At 35.8% G+C, this 15,882-nt stretch overlaps 1 protein-coding gene across 1 annotated transcript in view; it reads left to right on the top strand.

The window, feature by feature from the left end:
- Positions 1 to 261: 261 nt before the first annotated feature.
- LOC120884230 (uncharacterized) overlaps positions 262 to 15,882 on the top strand; it is a 63,806-nt gene continuing 48,185 nt past the window's right edge. The window contains exons 1-2 of the mRNA XM_040269590.2: positions 262 to 407; positions 7,069 to 7,256. Coding sequence (XP_040125524.2) covers positions 262 to 407; positions 7,069 to 7,256 — 334 coding nt within the window. The remainder of the gene's footprint in view (positions 408 to 7,068; positions 7,257 to 15,882) is intronic.

Here is a 15,882-nt window from a genome sequence, read left to right as displayed (position 1 = left end):
CAATCTGAGCAATGTTTGCAGAATTTTGTTAAACCAGACTATCTTCCCTGAGACTTAAATTCATGCTCTCACTTCCCATTCAGTAAAGTTCCTAAATCTCCTTCTTCAAAAATAAATTTATGTTTTTCTGCTCTGAATGTTGAAAGCCTTCCAGCAAGTCCTAAAAGCACAGTATTTCATCTCCTGCAGTTTCAATGAACTTTTTTCTTAATAGCTCAGTAAAACTGGAGAATAATTACTTTTTCAGTTAATGTTAAACCGATGGCATTTTTAAACAAGAAGCTGGCAGCAAATCCTGAGTCACGCTCTGGTGCGTTAGAGAGTGGTTTGGCCACTTGGCGACTCACCTCGGGAACATCAGACTTCCTCTGTCGTGCCAAGTACAGCATTAAGAAATACCAGCCGAGGTAGAGAAGGATGCGGGGATCTGTTGGCAGTAGGCAACTTCTATTTGAGCACGGCTTTCCAATCCTTTTCATAATCACAGTCCTTTTGCAAAGACACAGGTTGGAACAGACATGTAGATAGAAATAGGTTAACATTAATAGTGTTCACATTAATAACATGTAAGGCCTTTAATTTTTCTCTAGTTTATTTGAAAGTTGGAACAAATTCAGAGTCTTTGGCCAACCTCTTGAAATGACTTAAGACAGTAAAATCATATTTTTCCAGTAGTAACTCAAATATCCTGCTTGCTATCCTGATAACAAAAATGAACTATGGCAGAGGTAAGCCTTTCATAACAGCCTTTCATATAATAGATATGTTGATCAATCTGCAGACTCTGAAATATACATTTTCATGAGAAAAATTCTGCATCAGACACTGTGAGGAAGATTTATTAATGATGAAACAGGTGGGTTATGACAACTACATCAGTAACTCTAAGACATACGAGAAGGTATTAAATTTAATAATAGATGTGCAGATAAAATATATTGTGCATGGAAAAAAAATGAGTCAGTCTCCTCTTTGAAGGGGTTAAGAGATGGTGAGAGAGGGATGGGTCACAGCCAGAAGACAGGGTCAGCACTGGGTGTGACAAGGCCAGAATGGCGGGTTTCCATCAGTGCAGACACACAGGAAGCATGCAATTGGAAGCAAGCATGAGATCGATTCTGAGCTGTAAGTCTTGGGCCAGGAATCAAGATTGGGGTCACAGAGTTGGAAGTTCAGCACTGGGAAGATCAGAAAGAGAATTGAGAGGATGAGAGTTGCAGCAGTTTGGGAACAAGTAAAGACAGTTGCCAGAAAAACAACTGCAAACACTGAAAGGTGTTCTCATGACTGGATTTGAGGTGCTTGGTTTGGGATGGCTCATTCTTGGGGCCAGAGTCTCCCTGTACCAATAGGCAGTGTGTGTGTGTGTGTGTGTGTGTGTGTGTGTGTGTGTGTGTGTTGGTCAGTGCAACATCCTGATTACTATCATATTCATGAGTGGAATAAAGTTTTTTGCAATCTAGAAAACAGTTAGAAAATGAATATATCACCCATAATCTAAAAATCTCTGTAAGCCCCAAATTATTCATAATGATTAGACTGAGTTAATCAACTATATAACCCAATTTCAAGTCTTACTTTTAACTAAATAAACACAATGTTGGTGGCACAGAATCTCTAAGTATAAAAAAGAGGCAAACAGATGATTGGTATACTTTGGCTTTGGCCCTGGTTCTGCTGTCTTTTCTTTTTTAAGAACTTTATTGTGGTATATTTTACATGTCATAAAGCTCACTCATTTTAGATACATGTCAATGGTTTTTGAAAACTTTGAGAAGTGATGTGAACATCACCATAAATCAATTTTGGGATTTTTTTCATAACCTATAAAATATTTAACTTAATTCTGGCCCAAAGCAGGTAGAAGTAGTAACCTATACTGTGTTTACTATCATCAAGATAGCAGGACAACTATAGCCACTTTGGAAGACAATTTCAAATTTTCTCAAAATGTTAAATATGTATCTACTACATCACTTAGCACTTCTATTCCTAGGAATCTATCCAGGAGAAATGAAATATGATGCTTTTTTATAGTTAGTCCTTTTTCTACCCATAATCTACTATCTGCTTTTATAAATTTTCCATTTCTTAACATTTTATGTAGGTAGAATCCACAATATGTGATCTCTTGTTTCTGGCTTCTTTCGCTTAACAAAATGTTTTTGAGGTCCATCCATGAAGCAGGTGTGCCAGCACTTTGTTCCGTTTCATCACCCAATACAATTCCATTGTCTGGCAAAACTATATTTTGTTTATCAGTTCACCAAATGATGGAGACCCAGGTTGTTTCCAGATTTGGGTTATTATGAATAATGCTGCTATGGACATTTAAGTGCATATCTTTGCATGGAGATGTTTTCTTTCTCCTGGATAGAAACCTAGGAATAGGTGATATGGTAGATACATATTTAACATTTTGAGAAAATAGGAGTTGTTTTCCAAAGTGGTTGTAGTTGTTCTGCTATTGTGATGATGAAGACAATATCTGCTACTACTTCTATGTGATTTGGGACAGGTATTTATTTATGTACCTTCACTCCCCCACCATACACACATATATAAACACACCCTGTTCAATTCTCAGAAAAATTCATTGTGGTCAACAACAATATTATTATTCATCATTCCCATATGCTGTTTTCATCACCTAATCACTCCAAAAAATTAGTAGCCTTGTATTTAACACACACACACACACACACACACACACACACACTAAGGGGAAAGACCTCAAGTAGTATAAAAGAACAAGGAAGGCCAAGACAGGAAGATCATGAGTTCAAAGCCAGCCTCAGCAACTATGAAGTGCTAACCAACTCAGTGAGACCCTGTCTCTAAATAAAATACAAAATAGGGCTGGGGATGTGACTCAGTAGTTGAGTGCCCCTGAGTTCAATCCCTAGCACCTCCCAAAAATTTAAAAAATAAAAGAAGGAAATATCAGAATTAGTTATATTACTGGGTAATTTATGAATGACTAAAAATCAATGTATGAATAAGTTGAGTGAGATGAGTGAAACACACTGCTTTTTTGGGCAATCACATTTATGCAAGAAATGTCGTGCATTTCAAAAGAGGATTCAACTTGTTACTTGAGAAGTATCCCATTGTTAGTGCTGTCCCGATCTGATTATATTTTAAGCTTTGCATGTGTCAGCTTTTAGAGTAACTGAATTACTTGAGGACAGAAACTGGTCCTGTTATTTTTGCTATCACTGCTGACGAGGGGGATATGACATATTTGATGGTTCAAATGTGGCTACAAATATCTTTGGAGAGGTAATGTCAGTCTTACCAGAGTTAGAGCCCGATGAACATATGCCATTTAGAAGCAGTGACCATGAGTATCCAAACTGTAGGAATGATACTTTGTGCTAAAACTTGTGAATCTATTCCACTAAAGTGACCTCACTTTTGTTCTTTAAGTCAATGACTGTGAATTTTCTTCCCAAGGTAAACTAAATCTCCGGGGAGTGGGGGGTGCTTTTATTGCATGCATTCTATATATTGTGTTTCAGAAAAACCTAACTTCAAGATGATCCTCTGATGTCAAATTTAGGAATGACAAGCTTATGCTGAAAGGGGAGAAAAGTACATCCCATCTGTGCATATGGTGTTAAATGAAACAAAACAGTATCTGGATACAACCATCATCTGTTCTTTATGCCATTTAGGCTTAGGTCTTAATAGCTTTTCAATATATTTTTTTTATATTAAGGAACGTTAACTTGAATATGTGATATTTTTCTCTCTTCTAATTGATTTTGAAAGAAGACAGACAAATAATGGCAGATAAATAATTATGGTAAAAGCGATTGATAATGACTTTCAAATTATCTTTTGATTAAAACTAGAAGGATCACTAGAAAGATGTTTCGTGACAGATATTTTCTTATGCATCTTTAGGCACCTACTCAGGAAACGAATTGACGATAAACGTCAAATGCTTTGAAAATGTTTGATTGTTGACTAGGCAATCCTCTTCTTTAAACATGCACTAAGATTATAAGGGGATGTGCTATCTGCGCAAAAATATTAATCACCAACCCTTATTTCCATTTTAAGAACCAAAATAATTAGATTCAGTGTACATCACATGACCCAGTCAATGGTATATAAAATAGATATTAATAATGTTTGTGATTTTAATTATGTACCACTCAGGAAAATGCTCATGATAAAGTTGTACATAAAAACTGATACAGAGTATTACATGTGTGAGATTCAAAATGAGTGTATTTGTGTGTGAATGTGTGTGTGTGTGTGTGTGTGTGTGTGTGTGTGTGGAGAGGGCTGTGAAGAAAAAAATGCTGAAAAAATTATACCAAAATACAAACAGAAGTTGTGAGGGTTTTGTAATTAGGGGTACCTTCTCTTTTCTGCCATCGAATTTCTGTGTGCATTTATGTTATAGTAAAGAAAACAATAAGTAAAAATTGAAGTGAATCATTAAGACTTTAGGTTAAAAATAAATCTTTAAATTTTCTTTAGTTGTAGCACCTATTTGTTGTTAATCATGTGCTGGTAAAATTTCTTCCATAATATTTAGCTTTATTACTATTTGCATTGTTCAGATACTATTCTGATCTTCATTTCCTGGAGGAGGAAGGTGTGTCTTAGAGAATTGTGTTGAGTAAGATAAGGCCAGGAGCAAAGGACTCAGTGAAACCCCCGTTGGCTGTTCCTTCTGGAGAATACCCCCTTAAGCAATGCACTTGTCTGCCTCACAACTGAAACTGAAGATTGAGTGATAAACATGAGAACTTACAGTCTAAGTGCTGGAAAGAAACAGAAATATATATATATATATATATATATATATATATATATATATATATATATATAATCCTTTTAGATTTGGATTTTGCTGAAACAGAATTTTCATGTGTCTGACTGAACCTCTCATTTGTAAGTCGGAACATTTGGCAAGATGAGGTCAGATTCTTGGGATAGGAAGTCAGAGAAAGCAAGTGTTGGCATGCTTCCTGGTGATTAGTTTTACTGTTCTACCCCACCCAACTCTAAACTGCTATCACATTCTTGCTTGACCTCAGAGATCACTCAGGTTTACTGGAAACCGGATTAGCTGGCCATATTTGGTATTCCTGGGCATCTTTCCATCCTCCAAATAGGAGAAGTTTTGGGAAATATGCACAGTCTAAACACCAGGAAACAGGAGTCACATCTCCTGCTCAGGGAATAGTAAAGGAAAGGACCGTTGGAGCTCCAACCCTTATCCAAGGCCAGATTGCAGGCGGGCTTTCCAGTGGGACTTTCACAGAGTGGGTGGGTCGTATTTCCTTTCTCTTTCCTGAGGATAGTCTGACTCACCCTGTCTGATCAGCTGAGACAGTCCTCTAAGAACAGCCCTGACTTAGAATTACAATAACAGCCTTTGTCTGACAGAAGAGATTTCCTGAGCCAATGTGTTGGGCCTGGAGATGAGCCGAAAACCATTTTACACTAGAACAGTTGAATTTGTCTCAAAAAAATATTTGTTTGTACAGACTGTTTGCAATTTGAATCAGGAGTAGGAGGATCCAGCTGGTGGCTACAAAGTGTGACAGCGTTTATCTGAATTAGATAGTTAAAAGGGAACATCAATTCAGGGAAGGAATTTCTTTTCATTTGAAGTGTCTGTACTTTCCTCCTCTGCGTGGTATCTCCCACTCTTCCCTTCAAATGGAACTGAGATTTTTGTTTGGGTTTAGCCACCAAAACAAACACATTTGAACAGAAGCAGCCCATGAAATGTTTTCAAATATCTTCTGATTGCACAGTAAAGCAGCAAAGAGTGATTATGAAATTATTATTTTTTAAAGATAACAATGCCATTTCCCTGCTGTTTAAAACAGTTGATAACAAATCCTAATGGCACCTTGATGTATTCAAACTGTGATTTAAAATAATGAAGAACTGAATAAACCAGGGTAGAACTGTGTCTGAAACTAGTGCCACTGAGTCACAGTGTAGCAATGTGTGGTGAGTTGAAAGCCTAGCTGTCAGTCTTACACGTGCCAAGCTCTGAAGAACTGGCAGAATTTTACCCATTAAAGGAATTTTTAGCCTCAATTTCCAAATTCATACATTCCTTGATCTTTGGCCCCCAAGAGGAGCAATTTGTAACAATTTCCACAGTAATAAATAAATGATCCTACCATGATGAAACAAACCGTCTTTAATCATGGATTTTTCTGTTGTATCCTTAATGAACATTGATTATCATCATGATTATAATGATTTTGATCGCTTACAATAAATTTTTAAATAAACACAGGTACACCTGTGAGCAGCCAGAGGAAGATCTGAGACCAATCCAACAACAAAAGTTCTCTCTCTAACCTTCCACGTTCTCAACCGCCATTTGTTTTGAAAGGGATTTAAATGAACATTAAACATTTGACAAAGCTTGCTTTTTTTGTGCTCAATAATTTATTTCTTGTTAGAACAGTCTTTCAGGCTAATTAAGATGAATTGTTTGTAATTAACAGAAACCTGGCATTCATAGATTGGCTTAAAGTCTGAATTCTAAATGACTAAAAGAATAGGGACCTTGAAATTAGAAAATGATTGCTTAGTCTGTAAATTTGTTGGCTCAGGAGAGTACACATTCAAGATTGGGATTGCCACACAAATTGAGCTTCTGTGTTCTGAAGTAATACCAACATTTAAAACAGAATATGTTTCCCAATTCAGGGTTAAAAATAAGTCTTTGAGAAGGTCCGAGATGCAAACTGAGCACACCTTGAATAATTAGACCATTTCTCTGAAATTTGTTGGTTGATTTTCTTCAGAGATTTGCTTTATTCCTTTTTTTTTTCTCCTTTTGGATTTTCTTTCCTTCTTCAATTCCCAGTCTAAGTGACACTTAGATGGGAAAGAATGTGCAACTGACCCAACTTGGTGACCTTGCTTAAATAACACATTTTTCTTGTCTATAAAAGTATCCTGTTGAACTAGATATTCTTTTCAGGCCCTTTTCAGGCCTAAGATGTTATAATCACAACTGTTTTTTCTTCATTCTCTTGCGTTCTCATTGTACTCTGAGTAACGTGTTCTACCCAGGACGATCCAACACAGTGGCTCTCAGACTGCTATGAGCACAGGTTGGGGAGAACCTGTTGATAGTCAGATTCCTTTGCCCCACGCCCAGGTACTCAGGTTTAAGAGATCTAGGAAGCAGCATGTTAAGAGACACCTGCGTCAGCTTTGTGGAAGATATTCTGAAGACCCCTATCCCTGTGGACCAAATGGTTTGATTGATTGTTTATCTACTTTATTTAGTAACGTCCTGTTAAATTGCAGATGGTCCAAAACCCAGCTGGCCTCATGGATCATCATAGGTTACAAACAAATAAAAATTTAGTTAATACCAGGAAAGCTGGTTGTTAAGGAATTCTGTTTGACCAAGATATCTAATTTTTTTTATTATAGCTTTTTATAACGGAATATAAAAAGGAAAAAAAAACATACAGAGACAAAGAATAAAATTTCAATTCTGACTACCAGAAAATTATTTATCGGTCTCTGGAGAATAACAGGGTTTAAGCATGAAGATTCTGTGTGGCCTAAGCAGGTTTCAAGGAAGAAAGCTGATGAATCAAGTGCATCCTTGTTTTAAGTCATCACAAGCCAGCTGGGACATTTTGTTTACATCTTGTACATTATGTTCTGAAGGAGGTTAAGACCTCTGGCAATGAGCTCCCTGGTTATCTTCAGGCCTGTCCCAGCCTCTCTGCACCTCAAAGAGCAGCCCAGGAATTGGAGACCTGCCTCTGTGGCAGCTTGCTTCCTGGTCTGTCCCTTAGTGTGTTCTATAGGAAGTCCACTAACATCATCTTCCTGATTTTACAGACTCTTGAAAATCAAAAGGGATCAGGGCAGAGAGCTGTGCTGTACATTCTTCTTACTTTGCCATAACCCGTCTTTACACTGTCTTCTGTCTCACCTTTATAAAATCTTTAAAGTGGGATTCTGTCCCCTGTTTCAGAAAGGACAATTCCCTGACCCACAATTTCTGATCGAGTTTTTTCACATTTTTTTAGAGAGGATGGTGCTGCCTGAGGGAAGTTCCCTGACTTCCTCTGCCTCCCTCCCATTTTGTTACCTTTGGAACTCCCAACCCGGGAATAGATACTCCCCTTACAAAGTATAGAAGACTATTTTATTTTTTATTCTAAGAACCTATTAAATTTTGTGCATCTCCATGGGTGGAGAGAGAGTGGAAACCACCATGAGCTGTATTGATGAAACTCATGGAATTTTTTCCCCCAAAGAACCCTTAATAACATTTTGAAGAACATTAGGATCTTGTAGAGTACAGTTTCAGAAAACTTTTCTCAGGGAAGATGGCAATGGTTTTCCATCATGTGTACTAAGGCAGTGTGAACCTGGGAAGAAACAGAAGGCTGGATTGATGGGCTGCAAGACTTTCAGGCAAAGGAAGAGTGTGACCATAAGGTTAAAGGAGACATTTTTGCATATGTATTTTGAAACTTATCCTTTTCTTCTTGAGATCCACTAGCTCATAACTACTTTGAATATGAAAGTCCCTCTTTCATGTCAAATTTCTGGTATTTCCATATGACTACATAATTACATTGTTATTACCAATTCATTTAGACAATGCACTGTGATTAAAAGCTACTATTATAAAATAACAACAAAATACCACTACACATCTATAAAAGTGGCAAACCTCCTAAACACAACACCAAATGCTAACAAGGATGTGGAACAATAGGATCTTCCATGTATTTCTAGTGGTATACAAAAAAGTGTAAAATTGGTTTTTAAAAAATTAAATATACTCTTACTGTAGGATGCAGCAACTGCCTTGGTTGGTATTTATTCAAATGAGTCAAAAAATATGTCTGCACAAAAACCTTCACATGACATTGATGGCAGCTCTATAACTGTCAAAATTTAGAAGTAACCAAGATGTGTTTTAGTAGGTGAATGCTTACATTGTACACCCAGACAATGTAGTATTATTCCTAAATAAAATGAACCAAATTATCACACTATGAAAAAACATGGAAGAAGCTTAAATGACAACAGATTAGTGAAAAAGGCCAAACTGAAAAGGCTAAAATCCTCTGCAATTACAACTGGATGATATTCTGGAAAAGGGAAAACTATGGAGACAGTTTAAAAAAAATCTGTGGTTTCCAGGGAGTAAAGGGGAGGGAGGAAATAGAGAGGGTACAGGAAATATTTATGGCAGTGAAAATTTCTGTGATACTGAAATGGTGGATGTACATTATACATTTGTCAAAACCTATAGAATGTACATGACCAAGAGTGAGCCCTTACATAAATTATGGACTGAATTCTACTAATGGGTCGATGTAGTTTCTTCAGTTCTAACAAATGTGCCACTCAGATGCAGGATGTTGACAGCAGGGATGCTGTGCTCATGTGAGGACAGAGGTACATGGGAATTCTTTATGGCTAGGAACCTCAAACTGCTGCAAAAGAAGTATCCTAAAATGAAATGATAAAAGGTCCATTTATCCTGTGACATAGTAATCACATAAAATAAAAACTTTTGTACACAAACACAAGCTATTATGACCTTAGCAATCTACATAAGTTAATTTTAGTCTATTAATTTGTATAGAAGCTTATGATTAATTTGAAAATAGTATAATGGTCGACTGGAGGGCCCTTTAGAATGGTTTTGAGCCTGGCATATGGGGAACCACGGCCTTACGGTTAAATCACCTAATTGGAGTTTTGTGATTCTAACACCAAGGTCTCAGTCTTGCACAGGTTATTTTCACTCTGTAAACTTCATTTTGATTTGCCACACACATCTGCTACTTGTTGGTATTTTCACTTCAACTCTCCAATATAGAAGAATGATCAGCAAGACACAGTATACATACCAGCTCCAAGTCCACATAGACAGACACCTTTTTTGGACTCTCTATTTCCAAAATTGAGGGTATGAAGTCTGGGCCTAGGCCTCATGACCTCAGTTGCTACTTAGCTATTTTAGTCTTCAGCACTTGGTCTAAGAAATTCTTTTTAATGACCTAATGCACTGTTTGAAATACTTGGTAGAAGTATTTGATAGTTTAGGATTTACATTACTTACTTGTGGTCAAACTCATATCTGCTTAATTAGGATAAGCATAATTTGTCACTCTGGTTTTTATACTTCTAATACAATTATCCTTTTCCAGGTAACTATTGTATGCCAGGAGCTGGTAGTTTACGTATATGACTAGCAATCTCACTAGAATCCTGAAAGATAAACATTGCTCCATTTTACAGATTAAACAGCTATAATAGCAAGAGGTCAAGAAATTTGATGATGATGATGATGGTAGTTAATAAGTAGCAGAACTGTTATCTGATCCCAAGTATATCCAATATTTAAATGACGGTGGTAATGAAGTGAAGATTAATTTCCAGTTCTAAAAACAAGAATCATTATAGCATGTTTATCATTACACCTAGTGGAAAAAAACACAAGACCTAAACCAAACTGCCTGGATTAGAATCTTAGTTATATAATTTACATGCTGTGTGATTTTAGGCAAGCTGTTTACCTCATTGTGTTTCCATTACCTATATTTAAAAGGGGATAATAATATGCTTAGAGATTCAAATGAATCGGTATATGTAAATATGTTTAGAACAGTCTCTGGCACATAAGTACTTATTCTGTGTAGTTATTACTGCTGTCATCAAAGATGAAAATATTTTGGTGACATCATTGTAACACTACTATTGTACAGTTTTCAGCACCAATGACCACCACTTGAAATTCTGATTATGTGATATTCTGGAACTCACTGGAATTGACAGGTTCTTGCCTTTAACTGGTTTGATTGAATTCATCACTAAACACTCTCTCAGGATCCTCAGATTGCTGGCCAGCCAACATCTTTCTGATTGTAGAAATGGCAAGACAGTTAAAATGAAGGCTGTAGAGCCAGAAATTTTTATTTTTTGAAAATCTGATGGAGCATAAGCTTTATTGTATCCTTTTATTGAGAAGAATGTGAGATTAATCTTATCTGTTTGTTTATAATATTGGGACCTGGGGTACCTTAGTGTCAGTGTTGATAAGAACACAAGGTATTATGAAATAGGTTTAGAAATGTATTTGTGAGTCTTGATATTCTATAATAAAAGTGTTTTAAAACCTCATAGTTGCTATATGGTAGGCTTACATAGTTTGAAATTACATTAGCGGTGGAAACATCAACTTTGCTGACATCAGATACATTTCTCCCTGAGAGAAAGGTTGAAAACAGCATTATGAGACAGTTAATCAGAGAGAGATGCTATATTTTTGACATGACCTGATGTTCATGCACTGAGGCTAATATGGTTATATTCAGCATCTCACATACAAAATACAGGTAACTCATTTGTGGCAGAGTCTAGTTCACAAAAGCTTTCCTCTGCTCATCTTTTAAGATAAAAATTTAAATTTCTGTAACCGTATTTTCAAACCACAACTGTTTGTTCTGCGTTCGTATTTTTCTTTGGTCTTAAAAATCACCTTTTTGTTTTTCTAACAGCCACATGAGAAGCTACAGCTATGGTTGAGCTCTGACTCTGTATTCAAAGAGAATCAATTTTACACAGTTTGGGTCTGATGCAAATGGACCAAAAGGCAGCATATGAAGTATATTTCCTTTTATGCCAGGCCATTAGTAGCAATGTGCATGAGAAAAATTAGGACTATAGCAGTTACAAACCAGAGTACCGTAACATAACTAACTTATAATTTATTTTTGAAAATAGAAGTATACAAGCAATTTGGAGAAAATAGCTCACTACATAGTTTCCAGATACTTAGGTAAGTAGTTACCATGAACAGACCTTAGTTATTTCATCTCTGGATGGCTCAAAACGAATATGCCAGGTGAAATGTGTTTAATGGTGAAAACAATAAAAGAAGATAATGCTTAAACTGAAAAACACTCCAGGAGAATGTACAGAGTGAGGGCCATCAAGAAGCAGCTTGCAATGTTTCTCTCTCTGTTCCCAGAACCCCTGGGGCGAGGCTTACACCAGGAAAGGAATGTGCATCTCATTAAAAATTGTAGTCTTGAAAATGTTGTAAATCTTTCATTTCCCATTCAAGAATGTAGTCCTCCTGCAGCCTGACAGAGAAAGGAAGCAAGGGCTTTCTTCTTTCTCTTAAGTTAATTAAGAGTCTGCTGTACTTCTCAAGGGTTTTTATTCTTACAAAGAAAAAAATGAAGGAAAACGTGATTAAAAATGTAATCGATGCTTCTTCAAAGAACTTAACATCATGCACATGGGAATAATATCACTGCAAAATAAAATTTTAGCTTTTGCATTTTAAACTAACATAGTCAGATGTGCATAGCTGGGAAACATGGATTTAAGTGAATATTGTTAGTATCTACAGCATTTGTAGAAACTTCTGAAGACAGCAATTGAGTCATTTAGGTGGAGTCTGAAGCATATTTCTGTTCTATTGCGCTCTAAATTGGTTAAATATGAAATGGAGAATTCTGATAAAAATGGAATACAGTACTACTAGTAGACGTAAGTCATCAGCAATAAACACATTTTTACAACCACAAAATACTATAAGACAATTACTACACAATACTGGATAATGGATTCAGAAAATTGTGGTTTGTCTTTATGAAAAGAGTTTGCTATAAACTCAATCTGGTTGTTAGTGTGCATTCCAAGGGTGACCACCAAAGAAACAAATTCACAGAAGACATACACAAAAGGGCCCGGGAAGAAACAATCTGTTCATTGGTCTTTTTCCTCAGTCACTCTAGAATATCTGTAGTACTGCCAACTAGGACTGCAAAGGAAACAAACATATGTGTGGTCTAATTAGAGGAGTCAGAAGTCACTAATGACTTAGAACTCACATGTACATATTTTTAAAATTCAGAATAATTAGCAAATGAGCTATTTGGTATCCAGCTGCAAACTCTTTATTACCATTTGCCACTATGGAAATGGAAAGTGAATATTTAGAAACATTTATAATAATTTAGCAGAATAATTTTATGCTTATTGATTCTAATAATAAAAAATTAGAGGTTATATTTTGTATATTCTTTTACGGTTTTCTTTTTTTAGTAGCTTGGTTTTATTTTTATTTATTTTTTTTAACAAAGTAGTCATTCTGCAACAAACTGGGGAAAGAAAAAAAAAGTCTGGCGATTCACCATAAGAGTGGGAAAATCTAAGTCTGGATTCCAGTTAAGAGCAAGTAGACTAGATAAAGCAACCAGAACACTACATGGCCAAATTCAGTCCACTGACTTTTTCTAATAGTACACAAATGTATCTATCTTTACAAATGAACATTTGCAATTGATTTGATCATAGGGAACACTGAATTTGAACCCCAATTGAACAAAATATATTATACCCCTTCCAAACAATTAAAAAATAATTCTGTTACCAAAAAGTTTAGCCAACTTGTGGAAATTTTTCTCCCTTATTTTATATGTGCTTACATTATTACCTCAAATTTTCCTCATGGGTCAAAAAGCCTAAAATCTTTACTATCTTCCCCTTTACAGAAGAAACTTGCCAACCACTATGCGAGTGAAGTGTTTTCCAACATTTGAGTGTTCTTATAAATGAAAAAATGTGAATGCTTTCCAAGTTCATACAATAAATCTTAGACACCTAGTAATGTCATGCAAGTGCATGCAGATATTACTGTAAGAGCATCCAAATTAAAGTTTTCTAAATTTGTAACTTTCTTTTTATTTATTTTTGCAGTGCTGAGGATTGAACCCAGGGCTTCTTGCATGCTAGGCAAGTACTCTACCACTGAGCTACATTTCTAGCCCCAAATTTATAACATTAAGCATTTTTTCATGTGTTTTATATATTTTTTTAAATAACACAGAAAATCATTTTTTCAAAAAGAAAGATTTGTCATGAGAACTGAAATACTCCAATCCTTTTTCAAACCCAATACAACTCTCCAGAGGTAAATTTTAAAGATTTCTCTTTTAAGTTCTGCTAGCATGCAAAACATAATTCTGAATAACTTGTGTCTTTACCATTTATCAGCTACAGATATAAACTCTTGAATCCTTCTATAGAAGAGGAGGATTTACCTTAATATTAACTCTTTCTCTAACTTCCTAAATTAAAGAAGGTAAATTTAGTTAGTCTATGGGTATTGCCCCTTTAAATCATACAGAAACATGGTTAATTCTTTTTCTGTCAGCCTTAAACATCTTCTGAAGCTTCAATTTTTTCAGGCACCCATTCTTCCCTGCACATCTCTCCACAAATCTTTCTCTCATCTATGTCAGCTGTATCCATGTACAGGCAAGACTGGTAACTTTTATATTCAGATCTGTGAATGTTTCATATTTTTGTTGTGATTTTAAGCCAGTGTTAATATTTTAAAATGAATATACCTCTTTTTTTTTTTTTACTTTTTTTCCATGTCCCCAGTGCAGTGATTGCTCTAAGGGTAGGTTTACAACCCAAGTTAGTTCTACAAGACTCAATTCTAGGACTTCTGGTTTTACTATTGGAAAAAAGACACAGATCTCGCCTTCAAAAACCTCTATGCAGTCTTTATTTGATCATCAGTTTTTGGTTTCCATTTCTTTCTTATTCCCTCTTTGCCTTTTTATTTTATAATCTGGGAAGTGTTTTGTACTGTGTATTTTTTCAGCTGACTAATGTGATCTTCAACACAGTATGTAGTTTCCTGACAAACTTAGCTTTAATTTCCATGTGCTGTGCCTTAGTCTATAATGATGCCTATCTCCTAGCAACGGCTTCTTATCTCATGTTATGCGTATGATCAAACCTCTTAAGCAATTGGAATTGTTTGAAATTCTCCATTTTCTTTCCCCCCAAAATCAGTGATCCTCACTGTGGTGATATTTTGCTTTTATAATCGAGGGTTACAGAGATGTCCATTGTCCTGTGATCCCAGACTATGGAGGAATCTCCTGTGGTTCCTTCTGACACCTTCCTCGTTTGTGGAGAATCACAGATAGGATTTGTGGAGCTGGGGTCAAGGCCATGTGGAGCAGGGGAAGATTATGCTTTCCATAAAACGAAAGACCCTTTAAAGCATCCATGGAGAGGCAACAGTGGGAGCAAAGAAATTCTTTACTGGGACTTCATCTAGAAATCAGCCTCCATTTGGATGCACTCCAACTGGAAGAAGACATGATGGACATCAAAATTAGTTGCAGTATAATGCCAACCAGACAGACTGGTCTTCCAAATGTATTCATTCTTCTGATTAGACTGGCATGTTCTGACAGTTTGCCTATTTATTAATTGAATTATTTGGGGTTTTTTTGGTATAAGGTTTTAAAAAATTCTTTATATAGTCTAGATATTGTTCCTCTGTCAGAAGAGTAGCTAGCAATGATGTTCTCGCATTCTGTAGGTTCTCTCTCCACATTCCTACTTGCTTCCTTATAAAGCAGAAGCTTTATAATTTGACTGCATGTGCTTTTTAAACATCTGCCATCATCATTTTGGCCTTGATGAGGCATTTAGTAATGATTTTATATGACTTTTTCTTCTGTTTGCAAGCAAGACTACTTCAGTACAATATGTCAATTCCTTCCAAAGCCTGTTTTAGACATTGACTTAATGTTATTTACCAACGACTACATTAAGAGGAAAAAATGTTTAACTGAATAAAAATTGCAATATGTATTAATGTTCAACTGGTAACAATTAAGAAATGTTAGATGAAAAATAATGACCATAAAGGTCTGATCTGATAAAAGTAGCTGAAATCACTTTCACGTGGCATACAGAGTCTATGGTAGAGGTGATTAATATTTGTAAATAAAATATTATGGATCTAATTTCACACTGTTAAAAATGATTAATCAAAATCAATACTGAAAAGAAACA

The sequence above is a fragment of the Ictidomys tridecemlineatus genome, chromosome 14, assembly GCF_052094955.1.
Source record: "Ictidomys tridecemlineatus isolate mIctTri1 chromosome 14, mIctTri1.hap1, whole genome shotgun sequence".
Taxonomy (NCBI): Eukaryota; Metazoa; Chordata; class Mammalia; order Rodentia; family Sciuridae; genus Ictidomys; species Ictidomys tridecemlineatus.
The sequence above is the reverse complement of the archived record's forward strand: the minus strand, read 5'-3'. Positions and strand labels throughout refer to the sequence as shown.